A 19,728-nucleotide genomic window follows, 5' to 3' on the forward strand; every position below is an offset into this window, starting at 1 on the left:
CCCACCTGCCTGCCCATTCAGAAGGCTGGGGCACTGTGAACACAGGAGAACTGGAAGTGGCCTCAGTGCTCAGGGTCCTGGTGCAGGCTGCAACTGATGGGTCTCTGCAGTTATGGTCCAAAGGCTGGGAGGCTCCAAAATCATGGGAGGAATTTATTGATTTCAGCTGTCCCCACTTGTCCTGCAGAGTGGTCACAGACACAAATCAAAGCTGCCTTTTGCCCTTTCCCTCTGCAGCCCACCTGCCTGCCCATTCAGAAGGCTGGGGCACTGTGAACACAGGAGAACTGGAAGTGGCCTCAGTGCTCAGGGTCCTGGTGCAGGCTGCAACTGATGGGTCTCTGCAGTTGTGGTCCAAAGGCTGGGAGGCTCCAAAATCATGGGAGGAATTTATTGATTTAGCCAAAAATAAAAAAAAAAAAAAAAAAAAAATCCAAATGCAGATTGCAGCAGCTGGCATGAGGAAGGACACCCATTGCATGGTGCCATTCTGCAGGAAAACATTCCTGAAGAGTAATGGTGGGAAAGAGCTTGAGGAAAGGGAAGGTGAAAGGTGAAATGTCTGTGCCCAGCAGCCAGCCCTCCACAACTGCCTGTCCTGGGCTAAACTCACTTCTCTGCAAGCTGCCACCTAAATACCACAAACATGGAGTAAAATCTTGGGAGGCAATGAACTTCAGTCTAATGCTTGAAGAAAAACTTTAGCAGAGATCAGCTTCAATCCAAAGGTCTTCAAGGCATCAGAGCACACTGGCAGAAGTGTGGCAGGGTTTCCCCAATTCCTTCCCTGGGTAACTGCAAATGAGAGCTACTTGCTCCATCTATGGGTAAAAATTAGAATAGTCATAGGCTTTTCTCACAGAGGGCATCATCTAACCACGAGATGTTCTACAAGAAAATAAATTATTTGAATGAATCAGGTAAATGACAACCATTCTGCCTTGCTTCTCACAGTCTTTTGAAAGAAATACCATCTGGACCATTATTATGGGAGCATCAGGAGTCCTCCTTATGGATTGCTTCAAGCACCACAGTTAATTGTATTGAATACCAGAAGGAGAAAAAAGTATTAAGAGGAAGCAGAACACTAAAACTTTATATTGAAAAACATTTCCTTTCTCAAATGCAGTGAGAATTCACCATGATCCAAATCTGACCACCAGCATCAAGGTGTTTCAAAGCTGTGTATTTTTCAATTCAATGTTCCATAAGCAACTTTCAATTCTGAGCTAAATTTATCTTTTGATCCCATGCACCTCAACCCAAAGCTTTAGGTCAATGGAAACCTTTTAATTGATTCCCTTTACTGGTAAAACTGACAGCATCATTAATGTGTCATGAGTATTGCTGTTTGTTACTTGAACCAATTGCTTCAGAAGGGGAAGCAGCACTGGAAAATGCTCTGATGTCCTTCAAATGAGACACTCAGACCCATTAAAAATGTACATTTAAATGTACATTTAAATGAATTAAAATTCATACAAACATCTACTTCTAATAAAATATTCAGGGTACTTGATTTTAGCCTATCTGCAGGGGTAGGTCCCTGATTTCCACTTGGTGAAATAAAGCTGTTCTAATTTATTTGTACATGTTTTTGCTGTGCAGGGAGAGTTCATGCAAGAAAAGTGTCATCTGCATTGTGTTTCTTCCCAGTGCAGGTCATGCTCCTGTGCTTACTTTGGATCACCTCAGTTTGCTTTACTGAGAAGTGTCACTGCTTTCTCTTGGCATTCACTTCTCACAAAAGTGACACACATGGCAAGCCCCAACTGGTGCCTCATGAGAGCAGTTCCTGCAGCTTTGAGCCAGCCTAAAACAAACTGGGAAGCAGTTCCACAATGCCAATTTTGAAATCACTTTTCACAGCCCCTCAAACTCCAGCTTGCACCTCTTCACTCACCCTTTGCTCCTGTTGTCCCTGAAGAAAATCTGTGAAATCAGTGTCAGCTCTGTGGAAGCCTACTGCAAGCTACAGGTCACACTAATGCACTCACATCCAATTAAAATGTAATTATTTTAATGTTCCATGACTGCTCATGTGCCCACACTGCTGCTGGTGGTACTGAGCTGTACATCCTTAATTGTGCAGGATATTTTCCCATTCTTAACTATGTTATTCCAGAGGTACCACCACTGTTGCTGAGGGGCTCAGCCTTGTCCAGCAGTGGTTCCTTCTTGGAGCCATCTGGCACTGGCTCTGTTGGACATGGGGGAAGCTTCCAGAAGCCCCTCCTGTAGTCCCCCCACTACCAAAACCTGGCCACACAAATCCAGTGGAGTTACCAACGTTATTCTCATACTGAATCCAAAACACACCACTGTATCAGCCACTAGAAGGAAAATTAACTCTATCCCAGCCAAAACCAGGGTGGTATCCATCTCTTATTCTCTGCTTTGACATCACACCCAGCTCCAACATTTTCCACTGTATCCCAATAAATCACAACAACCTTTCCTGTCCTTTGATATACACACACAGTGCTGGACTGTTGCAGGCTGAAGGCAGCTCTGGGTCCTGGTGCTGGAGCCAATCTCCACTTGCAGAAAGCACCTGGCTCTGGGAGGTGTAAGGTGAGCAGCACTGAGGGAATGCATTCACCAAGCATCACAGTACAGGGAACAGCACTAAAAAGTCCTCTGCACCACTTCAAAGCCAGGCTTAATTCACCCCCAATACATATTCAGTTTCACCCCATAGCCTCATATTCATATTCACCTCAAAGCCAGGCTTAATTCACCCCAATCCATATTCAGTTTTCAGCTGTCAGTCTAACAGTGCTGTTGCAAAGAAATACTCAGACAAAAAAGAAATGAAAAATTAAATAAATTTGATTATTAAATTTCAGAGCACTTGTACAGAAACCCAGCACACAAAGAGCTATCTTGGATTTTTCTGCAGTGAACTTCTCAAAGAGAAGGGGCTGTACCAGTGGCCAAGCACACACCTCACCCAAAAGTGTCACTGCAGAGCCTCTCCCAGAGGGGCCTGAGGTGGATTTTTTGCAGAGGTGGGAGGCTGAAAGTGAAGCCCCAAGCAGCTGAATGTGAAGCCCCAACCAGCAGTTTACTGCTGTTATTTATGAACTACCTGAAGTGGTTGGCAGCCAAGCACATGTTGTGGGAAGGTATTTTTTTTTTTCAAGGCAAATTTTTTGTCAGATCAGAGCTGTGAGGTTATGACCAGCTACTGAACTGGGGTAACCAAAGAGAAGAGGCACAAAGATAAGCTCTTGGACATTGCTGAAACCAATGATAAAATACTGAAGATGAGCAAAACCTTTAAATTCCCAGCCTGAAGTGGAAAATATTTTAAGTTTCACATCTGCAGATCACTTTCTGTTTTACCATTGTCCTACCCTAGCCCTTCCTAAACTGTGTATATTCAAAAGACAAAATAACTTAGCTGGGAAAAGAGCAACTACATGGGAAAGCAAGTGCTGCAAATACCACACATAGTCTTTAAAATGAAAACAAGCTAGGAAGAAGTTGCTTCCAAGAAAAACAAGGAATATGCAGAGTAACAGGTTAGTCTGTGTTTTGAACAATGTGTGGGAGGAGGAAGTGGAGGGAAGATGGGGTATGTTATTTAAAACAAGGACTGCACCTACTTTCCGCCACGTACTGCTCACGATGACAGGAAAGGAGTGCAGCACAGACTCCTTTCAGATAAAGTGGGGGACAAAAACAAACCCCAGGTCCCTGTGAACTTTTATCTGCTCTTTTTTTTTTTTTTTTTTTTTTTTTTTTTTTTGATTGCTGATTGCCTGGATAAAACACAGACTTGCTATAAACCCAAAGGGAAGACTCCAGAACAGAGTTTCCCAGAAGAGCCACAGCTGGGAAGGACATCTGCAGATCTCCGCTCTGATCCCTGCTCAAAGCAGCTTTAAACTGGGGTGCTCAGAGCCTAGTCCAGTCACTTTATTAAAATCTGCCAGGACAGCAATTTCACAGCCCCTCTGGAGACCTGCTGCCACACCAGCCCCTCCAAGAACATTTTTCCTACACGGTCCTGGCACTTCCCTCCTGACTCCTGCACTTTCTCTGGGCATCCCTGAAGGGCCTGGCACTGTCTTGTCCTAACCCCATTAGGAATCTGAAGACAGCACAAAGATCTTCTCCTGCTTTTTATTCCTCCCCCTCCACCATGTGTTGCAGCCCCAGTGCAATGGCTTTTACTGGACCAGTATGTCCCCATCTTGCTTGTACTGGGGAGCCCACAGTGGACCCAGCACTGCTGATGTGTCTCACTGGTGCCAAGTGAGGGGGAGGATGACCTCCCCTGACCTGCTGGTGATCCTCAGAGTGCAGTCTGTTAAATTTCATTTTAATGCAATTAATCCAGCACCAGCAGGGATGTAAAGGCAGGCAAACACAGCAAGTCCAGCTGATCTCAATGCACTCACAGTCTGAGAAGTGATAAAACAACCTGAGTCCCACTCACTTTCAACACAGGCATCCCAAGCTGTCTGAAAAAAATGGGATTTTAATCACGTAGGTTGTGACAATTTTGAGCAGTGAAGCATTTAAGCACTTTTAGAAATGTGAAGCCACGTGCTGGTTTAGCTTTTCTCAGAGCTCTTCAGCACAGCACCTCTGCAAGTCTGGTCTGAGGAGTGTCTGAGAAGCCTTGTCTCTCAGGAAATGCTGTTCAAGCCACAGAGACCTTGTTTTGAGTAGCACATAACCAATTAACTTATTCTTCTGTACTACATGGGGTTACTCTATTTGCAAAGGAGCAGAATGCAGAAGTATTGCTTGTAAAAATATAAGAGCACAGCAGAAATGCTAACCCATATTTTTCCAGAAGTCCTGAAAGGGTTTTGCTAAATAAAATCCTATCAAAGTTAATTAAATATAGTAAACTCTAAGTGTGTAATTCCTTGCTGTCCCTGTTTAGCAGATTCTTGGTAAAATCTACTTTATTGTGGTAGTGAAGGGTAGGTGTCTGCATTAAACTCACTGTAAGAGAGCTAAATGCTGTGAAAACATGATAAGAAATGTTCTGTTTTGCAAAAAGCTGTGGAAGAGTTATCAATTTAAACACCAACTAAAATCAGCACACCCTTCCAAGAGGCTGTCTCTCTTGCCTTAAGAACGAAAGACCACGAGCACCCAAGCCCAGTGCAATTCCTGCAAGGCTCCCAGAGCAGCAGGGCCATGGATATTTTCTGTTAGCTCAAATAGAGCATGGCCCCATTCCAAGCCTGCTCCTGAGGCAGTGATGTGACCTTATCAAAAGGATTTTGCTGACTTCTGGAAGATTCCTTTATTTAATAATCTGTTGTATCTAGCTAGGACTTAAATAGTGCTGGCTGCTTAGATAAGTCGATTACAAAGTCCCAGGATGGCTTTGCTCTGCAGTCTAAATTGCTGCTATTCATGCAGCAGAGAGCCCTTCTCTGCATACTCCAACAGCAGAATACTGCCAAAATTTAAAGGCCATATTTGAAGCTATGTGGACTAGCAAGAAGAGCTTAAATGGGTTTTAATTCCTGTGAAGTTTTAACAAGAGGGCGCGTAAAAAGCATACTTGAACTTCAAGCAGGGATGAACAAATGTCCTTGAACAGATGTTTAGAGCCATCTCTGAGTCCTTCAGAAACACTGACTCCTACTTTCAATCTCTTGATGGTGTTTTAGAGAGAAGCAAGTGGAAAAGATACCATTTCAATTAACCTTTAGCAGCACTTCTGATAAACCAAGAGAAAAGTCCTGCATGGGTTTGTATTGCTGTGTTCTTGTGCACAAGTCATTATGAAATAACTTGTTCTGATTAAAGCCAATGATTTTAAGACATATTCTCATAAAAAAATGAGAAGGTCCCTCTCTACTATTTAAAATCACTGAAAATTATAAATACATTGCAGGAAACCTATAGCCCAACACAGGTATAAGAATGACCAATTCTGTACCTACATTGTCACAGAAGATTTGCCAACAATTTTTCATTATTTCTTCTATTTACAGACTGAAAACTCACTGTGGTCTCACAATCCAGCAAGATATTATTCCTCTCTTTCCCCTGTAACTCTGCCCCTTTCCCACAGCCACCAAACCCTCATGCAGCCCAGGCTGGTTTGCTGACCAGCACTGGGAAACTTTGTTCAGTAAGAAAGTTTTGAAATTGAAGCATGTTCTCAATCCTGCTCATTTCTGAGTTCTAGCAGTGTGTTAATAGCACCCACACTGCTGAAGAGTTAAAATCTTTGCCCAGTATAAAGCTGTATATAGTAATTGCCCTGAGCCAAGGAGGTTTGCTATACCTTTCACATTCAAATATCCCCTTCATGGTCATTTGACTGGAAAAAATTAAATTTATTTCCATCCAGCAAAGGTCACTTGCACTTCCTACAACAGAGCAAATAAATACCAATTAAAGAACACAGCTGAAATTCCCTTTGGGGTCTACAGAACCTGCAACTCCTGAGTGGCATCATGTCAGTGCCCACACCCACCACACATCCCATGAACATCTCCAGCTGTTCTCAAATCCTGGCACTGAGATCCAACCAGCCTCACTGAGACCACCCAGAAAACTCCCACTAACGTGGACAAAGGATTTCTAAACAAAGCACAGGAGTGTGATTTCCATCCTCAGCCCTGTGTAGGTGCCCCTGAGGTGTCCATGGCCCTGCAGAAGTCACGCCTAAAGGCCAGCACATCAGAAACCCACAACACACGGTCAGTGAAAGAGATAATGAACAATTAGCACATGCCTCATCTGCACTTACTTCACTACAGCAGGTAAAGAATGGGCCAAGCCCAGAGGTACCGTGTATCTTCCTGAAATAACATGAGCAATTTCTTACTTTTTCTTGATCTGGAGAAAAACTTGATGCCCCCAGGAGAGGTAGACGGGTTAGAATTTGGGGAAGACTCTTTGGAGGAGGACCTGAAGATCCCACTGAAGCTCATTCGGCGTGGGGAGCGTGGGGGAGACTCCTGGTAGGGGAAGGGGAACACTGTTTTGGGTGAGCCAGGACTGTGTTTGGATCTCACAGGGGCAGAAACGGGGCTGGAAGGTCGGTTCTGCAGCCCCTTTGAGAAAAGGCCTTTTGAAGGACTGCCGGCTGAGTAGCTTTCGTCCACCTGAGGAGGAGAGAAGAAAGAAGAAAAAAAGAAAAATTCCATTAATTCAGTTCAGTTCAGGCTTCCAGGATCTCTGAATTTGTCTCAACAGAGCCAACTCCTGTTTGTTGGGGTGGTGGATTAGCCAGAGCTCACCTTCCCCAGCACCTGCCTCCACTGACACACAGGTGTGTGTGCCACCTCTCTGGCCTCATGCTGCCCCTTGCTCTTAAAGACACCTTGAATTTCACAGAAACATTTCAAGCTGTGGATACATTTTATTATCACACATGTAATGCAGGAATTTGTCTACTGCTTTTATCTGTCACAAACCCCTTTTCCTTCCTCAGACAAATGAAACGTGACTGGCAATGAATTTACTTAAGGCAATGAATGATTGTGGTTAAGGAAACACGGTGCCCCAAAGTCTTCCCCTCTTAAATCAGCTCTTAAATCTCCATCCCTGATGTGACTCAGCACAGCACACAAGTCCCCAAGTGCCTGACAGGCCTCCATGATGCTGGCCACAGCCACAACTGTAAGATTGCAACTTCTATCCCAAAAATAGAGGAGCCATTTTAGAGTGATGACGCTCCTGCTAATAACCTGAGCTGGGATATGACCTTTCTAACAGCTGTATCCCTTCTGGGACCTGTGCTGCCTTTCCAGCAGTGGAAATATCTGTGCACAGCACAGCTCTGAACTGTGTGTGCTCGCCCAGTGAGGGGGAGAAAAGAACCCAGAAAAACAAACAAAAAACAAAAAGGAACTAAGATTAAATTCTCCTCCCTATACAATTAACAGAAGCCGATCCAAAATTTCTGTGGGATTTGCACATGCCTGGGCTATACAGAGAGTTTATTTCCTTCTGAAAGCACAAAGTAGTTCTGTGGGTATAAGGCTGCTGTTTTGGCTGGGGGCATTTCTCATGAATGAAGGGGTCTGTTCCTGGCAGAAGGCACAGTGGGTTTCAGGTCACCAGGGAATGCTCAAGCCAAGGCCAAGCTGGATGTGCCCACAGCCCCCTGCATGCCTCTGCCCAATTACTCAACACAAACCAGAGGGATGGAGCAGGCCTGTGAAGATGCCTCCTGATGTGTGTCAGTCCAGTTAGGTAAAGGCATTGCTGCCATGGGAGTCATTTTAGGTAAAAATGGCATCTTTCATTAGGATGATTGAGATGAAAGGAAACCTCATAGGCACATATGCTCTGCTTTGGGTTGGTGAAGGGCTTGTGTGTATGAACCCAACTAAAAATGGTCAGCAAAGTTTAAAACCCATGCAAATAACTCTCTTTTCAAAATAATGTTTATTCACAGCTCCAAAACATGTGTAGAAATATGCACAAGCAGCATAATGGCCAAATACCTGCTCCCTCCATAACCCAGGGTCCCCCTTCTTGTAGACCTTTCTGTGTCCTGCACGTGCACTTTGGACCAGCTCCTCTTTCCACTTGGGATGGGACAGAGCTGGAGCAGGTCCTGATGTGTGGAACTGCAGAAAGGCCTGCAGAGATTACAATCTCCCTTTTGGGAAGGTTTCTAACCTAAAGGGCAAGTGGAAGTGGCACCTTGTCTGGGAGATGGACACAAATAGTGTGGGTCACTGAGAAGGGCACAGACTTGTGCCAGCACAGCCCCGGTGAGATGATGAATTCTGCTCTGTGTTCCTCTGCACAGCACAGAGATGTCTGACAAGAGACAGAACAACTTTTTTTAAAACTTCATTCCTGTTTTTGACAGTGTGGGCAAAAATGTCTCAAACATATACCTGTCCTTTTACAGATGAATTAGGGGAGCAGTTGCCCTCAAGGGGAAGTTTTTGAAAAAGATAAATCAATTCTAACTGAAGCAATAGCAACTACCAAAAGCAACAACAGACTCTGGACAGTCTCCATAAGAGAAGAAAAAAGCAGTGTTTCATGCTTAATGCAGTTGCCTGAGGCTCAGGTTTGCCTCCTAGCTCTGTCATGGATTCTATGTGTAATCTTGAAAACTCATACCAAATTACAAATCTATTCTGCCATGAGGACTGCATCTCCTTTATTTCAACTCTAAGTCCTCCAGCACTCAGACTGTCTCCCAGTGAGTATTTATCAAGAATAATAGGGCACAGTCCCTCAGCTGAGACCAGGCATAATAACCACACTATAGGAAATTAATAAACAAATTGCACTTTTGTCATGGGTAAAACAGTCCCAAAGTGATAGCTTTCTCATAAAAACTCATTAACTTTACTAAAATATCATCTGTAAATCATCTGAGACTACTCATGCCTTGTTCTCTTCACAACTACACAGTTCAAGAAACAACCAAGTGGCACAATGGCACCTCCTTCTGCACTGCAATTTGAATAGGTCTGCTGCCTGAAAGTGAGGAGTAAGAACATTTTCTAGCTTATTTTAATCATGATACAAATCTGCCATAGCTACTGTAGTTTAGGTGTGTTTCCAGGATGGCAAGTTCATTATATTTTTTCCTGAAGTGACAAGCCATGACATTTGTAAAGCCAAGGACCTCTTTCTGGCACTACCCTTAATGCTTCATGTTAACTTTGTTTTCATGCTTGTTTGGTTAAAATGACACACTGATAGGAGACACTTCAAAACAACTGCTGTGTCCTTACACACTAAAGCAATTTTAGAGATGTAAAATGTCAAACAACAAATTGTAAAAAAGGTCAGTATTCCCTTGTACATGCAAGCCAGACTCAAAAGCAAATTATTCTCAAATTCTGAGCAGAAGCAGCAGGGTGTTTTTATTTACTGCAATCACAACCAGTTGCTTTCTCTCCATCGTGCCAGGCAGATGAATTAATTAATTGCCAGAGCACCAGGGGCACACAGCTAAATACACATGTGCATGCTACCAAATTAAAGGAAATTACTATATTGAATTCTTCCCCAGCCTGTTAATTACACACAGGTTACACCCACCATCACGGTGGGTAAACACTTGTGATTTTGCTTGGGGAATTACAACAGGATTCCTTGTTTAGAATATAATTTGTGGCTAATGGATTGCAAGTTTTAAAAGATGATTAGGTACTTCTGCAAGTAAAATCATCAGCAACAGTTATCACAGCATATCCAAAAGTCATAAGGCAATGCTCATTTTCATGCTTCAGCTGGGAATGCAGAAGAATCTTTGCTGTGGAATAAACCCCATCAGCCCATGCAGGCTTGGTGTGACAACTCTGGCAGTGATGCTAGAGGCAGGTTACACAGCTAGATCATTCATCAGCCTGTTCTTCATGCTTTTTGGACTCATTCCCTAAAGCTGTGATAGGTAGGTGGGCTGAAAACTCCCACATGTGCTTTGGAAAGATAACTATTCCCCCAGCTGAGCTTTAGTAGCAAAATAAAAGTATTACACCCTGGTTTCTCACATTAGTAAGCACTGTGAATCACTTTGTCTTGGTCCAGGAGAAGCTGTAAAGAGAGGATGGGCAGAAATATGAAACACACCTAAAACCAACATAAATGCACATGGGGCTATGGCTCATTTTGTCCCAAACAGATAATTGGCCTCTTGGAGATAAGGAATCCAAACACACAATGCAGGTACAATATTAATCAATGCACAATAACATCTAATAAAAAAATTGAAGAATTATTCTAAGTACTAAGACTGTTCAGCCATTAAAAAAACAACAACCGCCAATAAAAAAAAAAAAAAAAAAAAAAAACCCCAAAAAAACCCCCCCCCCCCAAAAAAAAAAAAAAACAAAAAAACTCCAACAAAACAAAAAAACCCAACCAACCAACCAACCAACCAACCAACCACAAAACATTTCCTGTGTTGGCTTTGTGCAAAGCATAAATGGGATCTTTGAGCTCTCTGCCCAACACTCGACTCCTTAAATCTTAAAACTGGTTATGCTGGAGAGGAATGTCAGCCCCTGACCTTATGCCTGCAGAGACCAGTGGAGCTGGAACAGGGCTAAATCAGCAGCTTGGTGCTAGTGCCTGTGTAACCCTAACCCTCAGCCTACAGCAATGTGCTCCCCAAGGGAGGTGAGCAGAGCCCTGTTCTACATCAGATGTGCTGGTTCTAGTGATCAACTGCACTTGTTCAAGGCTAAACTGGTTATCTCACACAGCACTGAGGAAAAAAAAAAATCTCCTGAAATGCTATTTGTTATCAGTTTTCATGCTTTGCAGCACAAAAGGATCCCCAGCTGGGGATCAGGGAGAGATTTTGCCCAGTTGTACACACTAAGTGATCACAGGCATGTTTTGAAAATACCTCCAGAACTATCCACTGCTGAAAACAAAGCAACAAAATGAGACATGTCTTACAGTGTTTGGCATCTAGCAGACTTAGCATTCCATTTTTTGAGTGAAACATAAAGTGATAGTGACTTCCAAGTCAAGCAGCTCTGGAAGATTTCACTACAAGGAATAAGACTGTGAAAGCTGCCCGTGTCATTTCACCTGGATGATGGAATCTTTCTCTCTTGCTGATCTCTTTTTCCTTTCTCCTAGCCTAGAGTTTGGCTCTGCAACAGGGTTGTGCCCAAACCCTTCATCTTCAGACCAAGAGAACATTCCCTGACTTCCTTTACTTGTTGCTCTGGTTAACACACAAGAAGTGAACAACCTTGTAACTTGTGCTGTTAAGAATTATCCACCCTGAAGGTCATCCAGGTTTTCCTGTATAAGATCCCTCCCTACAAATAAAAAAAAAATCAATTTCCTTTCCATCTGCAACAAATTTGGTTGCTGTTCTTCTATTTTTTGTCTCAGTTTTATTGGCAAAGACCCAGGAGTGACGTTGGGGAAACCCCAGCCAGTTCTGTCCCTTTATCCAGCACTCTCAATACCAATCTTTTCCTTCATCTATTTTCTTACCTGGCCCGCAATTCTTCATCTTATTTCACAAGAAATATTGAAGTGCACTACACTTAATCACTACCATATGATAATCCCCAGTGCAATGGGTTAAGATAGCAAACTATTCATATTTCACCACAAACTGGTCTCTTGTCATCCCCACACCACCCATCTCAGCCCTGCCACAGGCAGAAATTTTCCCAACATTGTTAGTTTTGTTCCTTTGCTTTATATTGGAAATCTGATCACTCCTTTTTTGCCTGATAAACTCCTCTCTAAGAAGAAATTTCTGGTCCCAACCTAGAAATTAAGGAGCACTGAACTTCAGGGGAGAGAAGCGTCCTGGCAAAGTTGCATGCCCAGAAAAATCAATGAGCTCTGCTGAGAAGACCCTGACCATGGCCAGGCAGAGACTGGGCTGGAAATCCAGGCTCTGCCTGTGCCCAGCACCTCTTCACAGCCATCCCCTCTGCTCTCCTGCCAAGGGTGCCCCAGCAACAGATCCTTGATTGAGCACAAAGCCTTCCCAGAGGATGCTCTCTCTGAGAAATCTCTGGCTCTGGTTCAGTGATGAATTTAGTTTCATTTCTCAAAACAAGCTGAAAAAAATTTCTGTCAAATACAAATGGGCTCAATCTAAACGGCCTTTCAAAATGTTTTTGAATTTAAGTGAAAATTGTAAAATGCTCCTGAGCTCTGTTCCCTTTTTCTCCAACCCTGAACAGTGAGGACATTTATGGAGCACTGTGGAGTTTTGTTTGATTTTACACCAGTGAGTTATTTGACCTTTATTTTGCCTCTTCACTTAAAATTTTTTGAGAGGCAAGTAACAGAAAAGGAATTACCTCCCACCATCCTTGACAGGGACAGTAAACACAATTAGAGACAATACACCAGATAGATGTCTGCACTTGTTTCCTGCTCTTCCACTGAATCCCAACAAAAAAAAGCCCTTTGATAAAGTTAATTGGATGATTCTCTCATTCTGCTGGAATAAAAGAGTTCACAGAGACACAAGAGCTGACTTCATTAGACTGAAAGGTAATGAAGGACTTGCTCTCCCAGTGTCACATTCAGCACCACTGGTCCCCTTCCTTCTGCACGAGCTGTACCAATTGAGATGGCACTGTGTTTTACAGGGTCAGAGATGTCACTTCCCAAAACTGAAGTACAATGACACTTTCTTAGATTAAAATACAATGGGATGAGGCTGGTGCTCTGGCAAGCTCTGGGAGCTCTGCACTGCTGCACACATGGTCAGGGGAAGGTTTCCAGCAGTGAGCAGGGCTGCTCAAAGACAGAAAACAGGCATTAGGAAAGGGCAGAGCAGGGCTGCTCCCTGTCCAATTCCTAATCCCTAAGTACATTTATTTCAAAGCAGAGGAGCTGTGCACACCACAGTGCAGTGGTTGTTGCACATACTCTGCCCTGAGGCTCCCTGCATCCACTGCAGGTGCCCTATGCCAAGGCTGTGGCACTGTCCACGACTTGTTCCCCATCTTCACTGCTCATAAAAATGGACAATTAACAGTAAATCCAAAGGAGATTTATTTGCCAGTGAATGAGGAAGGAGGGGCTGAAATTTTTTTTTTCTTCTCTTCCCTCATCCAGGGGTTGCTCGTGCCATTCTCATGAGTCACTGAACAAAACAAAAAGAATTTTGGGATCAGTAGCAGGACAAAACACTCCTTGGAATCCTTCAATATTGGAGTCACTCCTGCAATAATCTAATTCTAGTTGACCAACAATTCCTGGACCACATTTCCCTGCATTGCTGATAGCAGAACAGCGAGTTAGTGCCAAACAGTCAGAACAAAACCTCTGCTTTCAGTCTATTCCTTCATTTGTGCATTGTACATTTGTTCATTGAACCCAAACTAATCCTTTAGCCACTGAGTCACATCCAGAATCCACAAACAGCTGAATACCTACAGCTATTCTCTAAATGTAACTCAGGCTTTGTGAAAGACTTCCCAAAAAGTCTGCATTTGATGCTCCTAGATGTAACTGATCACAAATTGGCCAAATGGAGGTGGGCTGTTTGTTTGCAAAATGTGTTTTAAGTGAGTCATGTCATTCTGCATCAGAGTCTCTTGCTCAGAATTTACCACTCTCTCCCCTCTCATTTTTGTATGAACCACAAATTGTACCAGTAATGAGTCTGTCTATCTTTCAAACCACTGATAAGGTATGATACAGTACAGCAGCAGAATGTTTTGTCTGCCTAGAAACAAAATTTTCCACTGGTGAGTCTCCATTTATTTTAGCAGCCAGGTTTTTATTCATTTACCAGGCTCCATGTTTATTCAGTCTCATTCCAGTTTCTTAAATAAAAATGACTTGTGCTACTTTTCTATATACCTGACACCAACGCTATGACATTTCTCAACCCAATTTATAGTTCATTTAAACCCCCACATTTGTTCAATAAGAGCCATTTACAATTAATTTCAATCCAAATGAGTCTATTATAACAGCATCATTAACTAGCCAACATTAGCTATTTCATTGTTTTGCTCAGGACTAATGTTTGACAAACCTGTACATTATCCTAATTGCAAACATAAATATTAACACAGTAATTGCCTTTTTTGCAGTCTTTTGAAACTTCATCTCTGCTCCATGATTTATTCACAATCAACACTTGGCAGAGAAAGCTCTGCCACTTCATTCAAGAGTGTTTCATCAGAGTTGTTTGGATTTAATTTTAAAATATCTTACTTTAACAGCTTGTGCTTTGAAGACACTTAAGCTATTAATAGGATAGAGCCACCTTTGTAATCTAAGATAAACATCTCCCCAGCTTTGTCCCCACACAGAGAAAAGAATTTTAATGCATGCTTCTTTTCAAAGCTTTTGTCTATATTTTTGTGACAATTCCATTATTGCCATAAAGAAATGGATCAATATTATTCTTCAGATGTCTTTTCTCCCACCTCCTCCCTCCTCCATCTATAATTTGCTAGCTGACTCCTCATAAAAAAAGTTTCCTGTGTAAATTTTTTTTTTTTTGATCATTCACAGCCCTGGGCTTTAAGCTGAAGGTAATGGCTATCAGTTTCCTGTAATTTCCACACCTTATCCTTTAACCTACATTTGAGATGAAAGATCTATAAACATTCAAGGTGTGAAGACCTCTAAAACTGAAAGAGCTGTTTGGGTGCAGAGGGGCACTCCTCCCTGACTGCTGCCCTGCCACACTGTACCAAAATTATTTTCTGAATGATGCTCCCAATCACTCATGATTTTCCAGGTCTCTAAACTTCCCCTCTTCCACTGCTTGACCCCAGGCTGAGGAAATGCAGTAAATGTCATTGCTTTTCAGCTCCCAGTTATCCTTGTCTATATTTGTGTCTTTAATGGTCCTCTGTGCAGGAAGGATTTAAGCCATTTCTGGAGAGCCCCACCTTTGAGCATGGGGCAATCAGCAACATCAGACAAAGCCACCCACACAAGTGTTATGGTATTTTGTCTGGCAATAAGAAGGGTAAAAATATCTGTCCCAGGCACCTTTCTCCACCACACCAGACCAAATATTTCTACACAAGATCCTTCACAGTATTATATTCTCCATCTTCAAAACAGAAGGGTGAAAACTATTCCTATCCTTTTCCTGCCATTAGTCATAAAGGAAAGAAGAATACATCATTTATAACAGTAGACATATTAATGAGAAGTGATTAAGGCTGAACTTCAGGAAATGTGTGTCACTTTACCACTGCTGCCAAAAAAATTCTATGTGAAGCTGAACAAATAATTCTAGACTTGAATTTCCTAGCTGTGTAATGAGGATTGTTGTCACAGGACAATGATTGAGAGACACTTGCATGGTAAACTGCTGAGAGTTTCTGTGAAAAACGTTAATTCAGTTTCTAAAAGCCCTTCAAAAAGAACAGAGAATTAAATTAATGGCAGATTGGAAAAATGGCTTGTTAACTACTCTTGATCTATAGCGCAGGTGACAGAAGAGGTAAGTGCAGGAAGAGAGACATCTCTGATGAATTCCCTGTCTCCAGCATGATGAGTGAATGGAAAAAGCCAAAGTACTGATGAAATACTGACTTTTAATAGACAAAAGTTGCAAACCATACAGTGGTTTCAAACTTCAACTAAGAAAAACCTTCCTCCTTGAAGAATAACTTGGGGACTTGTTTATGTATCTGCAGTAGGGACTGGCAATGTTTTAGTCAGAATTAAATAAATTCTGCAGTCTGATGCTACTCATTAACTACCAATAAAAATCCCATACTTCTCATGGAGGAAAATGACATATTGGATATCAATCCATTGTGTGGCTATGGATTTTAAAAGATTATCTCTTTTTTTTTTTTATCAGAAGTGGGGCACTGCCAGCTCCCTTCTTACCATTTTGTTGCATGTGTTGAACAGAGCTCAAGTATAATAGTAGGAAAAAACACTAGGTCCTACACACTCAGTCTAAAAGGTCAGTTAAAAATACAACTTCAGATATTAAGCCCCAGCTCTGTGGTTATTCCAAAGTCACTTGCACTTCCATAAGCAGAACTTGCCCCAGCATTTAGCAATGCCACAAAAAAAAGAGCAACTATTGAAATGTCCTTCCACTTCTCCCAAGACATGAACTTACCAAAGGTGGTCACCTAAGGTTGGATTCAATAATCTCAGAGATCTTTTCCAACCTCAATGATTCTGTGCTTTTGTAAAAAAATAGTCCTGAGACCACTTGGAAGAAAATGACAGGATTCAGGAAGGGTAGAGTGGAAGTCATTAAATGATAACATGTAATTCTGCACATCAGGGCAATTAGCCTTGGCACATTATTTCCTCATGACTGCGATTCATCTTTCTCACCTTTCTTTGTGGAAAGAAGGTGCTAAATGGAAAAATCAAGTTTTAGCCAGAAACCTCTGCCTTCTTCCAGCATGACTATCCCTTCCAAAAACATTACATTGTTCCCTTTATTCAAACCCTCCAAACAGGCACCTTTTGGTAGCACTGTATATTTTAGCTTCCCTGGCATCTACAACAACAAGACTTCCCCAACATCAGCAACTCCTACCTCAGTCTAAAAGGTCCAGCACAGAAAAGAACAAGGCAAATGTTATAAATGTATTCAATTGCTGATGGATTGCAGAAATTCTTAAAATATCTGCTCTTAGCTGTGAGGTGCAAAGGAATAGAAACACATGCTGTCAACAGAGCTAAGTTATTATTGTTCTAGAGGCAGATCCGCTTCACTAAGGAGTGTTTATTACATTGCCTGCCTTAAACTGCAGACTCTCTGCCACATGGCTTGTAGTAGGCTTAATGGGCATGGAGGTCCACAGCCTTGTAAATACTGTGATCAGTGAAACTGGTCTGAGGAGTAGCTGAAGATCAACTTTTGGGGGTTGATGGGTTGGAGGAGAATGCCTTTTTGCAAAACCCAAACGTGGCTGGTAGGAGGCTTCCATTTAGCAGCCCAGCTTGTACTTCAGTGCTTTGTGAAAATGAGGAGGCCAGGACCTGAAGATGACACATCCCACCCACCATTTTTATTGCTCTGAAGATTGTGCAGGCACTGTATAACCATCCCCAATGTCATCCATTGATTGTGCTGCCCTGATCCTTTTTAAAGCAAGCCAACTCTGTGGCTACATTGGCTTAATTTAATAGCATTAGAAAAACAAATCAATGCCTCCAGAAGGATAACCTTGAGTTAATCCCACACTGAGGAGGAAACTTTCTACTTTGTTCATGGGAAGGCTCTACCACTATGGCTTCAGCAAATGAAGGCAGCTCATTTTTCCAGTGCCAAGGACAGAGAGATCAAGGACAGTGAACAGTTAAACCCTCCAGAGAGAGAGAGCAGCCATCAGGAGGCAGTTCCAGGAAAACCTACTAACAGCCACAGATTCCTCTTTGGGCAGTGTATATTTCTGCAGCAACACCTCAGATCTTGTAAGGTAAAGATATTCCTGAGCATATAGCTATGCAACATCACCTCACTGATTTACAGCTGTGTTACACACAACATCTGCAGTATTTACAGCAATACCACCAGCAGCTTGCATCCTTTACAGGTTATACTGCACAGGCACTGTCACGGTAAGGTCAGCAAAAGCCACTGGGTTTGCCTTAGTGCACCACTCTCAACAGGTTAATGGTATGGCAGGGAAGACAAAAACCCCAGGCTTTTTTAAGCCTGACAAATTGTGTGCACCACAAGGGATTCAAGCACTGCAGAGAAGGGGAAGCTTTGATAAATCCTACCTTGCGAGAAGCATTTTTGTCCGTGCTCTCCACATCACCGTCCAGGAATGGCATGGCAAATGAGCTGAGATCCTGCAAGGACAGAGAAGAAAAAGGGATGTATTTTATTAATGTTTTCTTCCTTCCATCAGAGAACCCTGCAACTGAAGCCCACAGGTCTATTTCCAGAGTGCCCACTGTGAAACAAAGTCAGAGGTAAGTTACAATAGAACAGAGAGCCCCCAGCAGCACTTGCACCACATCACCATCAAATCCACCTGCACAGCCAAATTCAAAATTCCTTATAATTTCAAGAAGGGCACCAAAATCCTACAGAAAAACTGGTAGGAAATTATAGTTTAAACACATCCACTTGCTCAGCAAATGCCTGTCTTGCCTTTAGTGGGATGCAAAATCTTAAAGCATATTTATGGCAATAAACACAACCTGAATGAAAGTATGTCAACATTCTGAGAAATACATAACTTCTAAAAAAAAGACAGAGAAAACTGACATGGTGCTGAGGGAAGAAATAACTGATTCACCTCCACAAATGACAGAGGAGCACCCAGTTCTGCAGGACTGAAGACAATAAAGCCATAAGAAAAGCACACATGTTCATTTTTAACTAACAAAAACAAACTGCAATTATATTCCACCTCCTGCCGTCTGTTCTGTTTATGATACTTAATGTTCCAGCCACAGGGTTTTTAGAGCTCCTTTCTACATGCATAAAGAAATTATGTTAGTGTCAAGTTTAGCATCTGTTTGATCAGAAAAGTACATAATGAGCAATTCTGTGACCAGAAGCATGAGATTGCCTAATATTGTGTGCTGAAGAACTGAGTCTTGGGTCCTAAATTGTTTTCTAAATGTCAGAAATACCTTCCCAAAACAGAACCTCCCAGATGCAAGGCATCACCCTTTCCATGCAGTGATTCAGTGCTTCTCAACCACCACATCTGCATCCATTTAAAAGAGTACAAAATATAAATAAATAGCAATTTCACGTAAACCTAATTTGTGATCAAACAGAGCTTAATTAAAAATTAGCACCATCCATGAAGTCTGCAGGGCTTGCTAGTCTTCAGATTCAGAGCAGCCACAGGTCTAATTACATTGCTTTGTGTAATCATACTAAAGTCAAAATATGCTCAAAAATTGTGTATAACTCAGGCATAATTCTTAGCAGTGTTTGAAAATATTCTGGTTACATAACAAGCAACAAAAATAAGGAACAAAATATTCAATTACTGGAACTGAAACACATGGGAGTAATTCTTGCCAAGTTGAAAAGGGAAAAAAAAAAAAAAAAAAGCAGCAGCCAGGCTTGGCCAAGCTGGCCCCAAATCATTAGGCCCCAAACAAATGTATTCCTGACAAATTCTGTCTGCTCCCAACCCTATCTATGCACATTCAATAGGAACTATCTACAAAGCTCAGCTATGTAACATCTCCCTCTTGCCTGGGTATCTGTGTTTCACATCATCTTTGTTTGCAAATAAAACATAAGGAAACACCTCAAAACCAAAGGAAGAGATTAAAATTAAGATTAAAATTACTTACTCCATATAAAAATTATTTCGCCATAAATGGCATTTATAAACACCA

The 19,728-nt window shown here is 42.1% G+C and overlaps 1 protein-coding gene across 3 annotated transcripts in view; it reads right to left on the reverse strand.

Annotated features, from left to right (window-relative positions):
- Nucleotides 1–19,728, reverse strand: part of PRKAG2 (protein kinase AMP-activated non-catalytic subunit gamma 2) — a 213,817-nt gene that overhangs the window by 127,342 nt on the left and 66,747 nt on the right. For 2 of the 3 annotated variants that reach the window (XM_041486384.1, XM_041486364.1), the window contains exon 1: nucleotides 6,737–6,865. Coding sequence is in view for 1 of the 3 variants with exons in the window: in XM_041486348.1 (XP_041342282.1) it covers nucleotides 6,815–7,094; nucleotides 18,139–18,210 (352 nt within the window). In the remaining 2 variants the exon portion in view is untranslated. Of the gene's footprint in view, nucleotides 1–6,736; nucleotides 7,095–18,138; nucleotides 18,211–19,728 lie in introns of those variants that run through there. The other variant, XM_041486348.1, reaches the window with a different exon arrangement.

This window comes from Pyrgilauda ruficollis, unplaced genomic scaffold (assembly GCF_017590135.1).
Source record: "Pyrgilauda ruficollis isolate IOZ18807 unplaced genomic scaffold, ASM1759013v1 scaffold12, whole genome shotgun sequence".
NCBI classification, from domain to species: domain Eukaryota; kingdom Metazoa; phylum Chordata; class Aves; order Passeriformes; family Passeridae; genus Pyrgilauda; species Pyrgilauda ruficollis.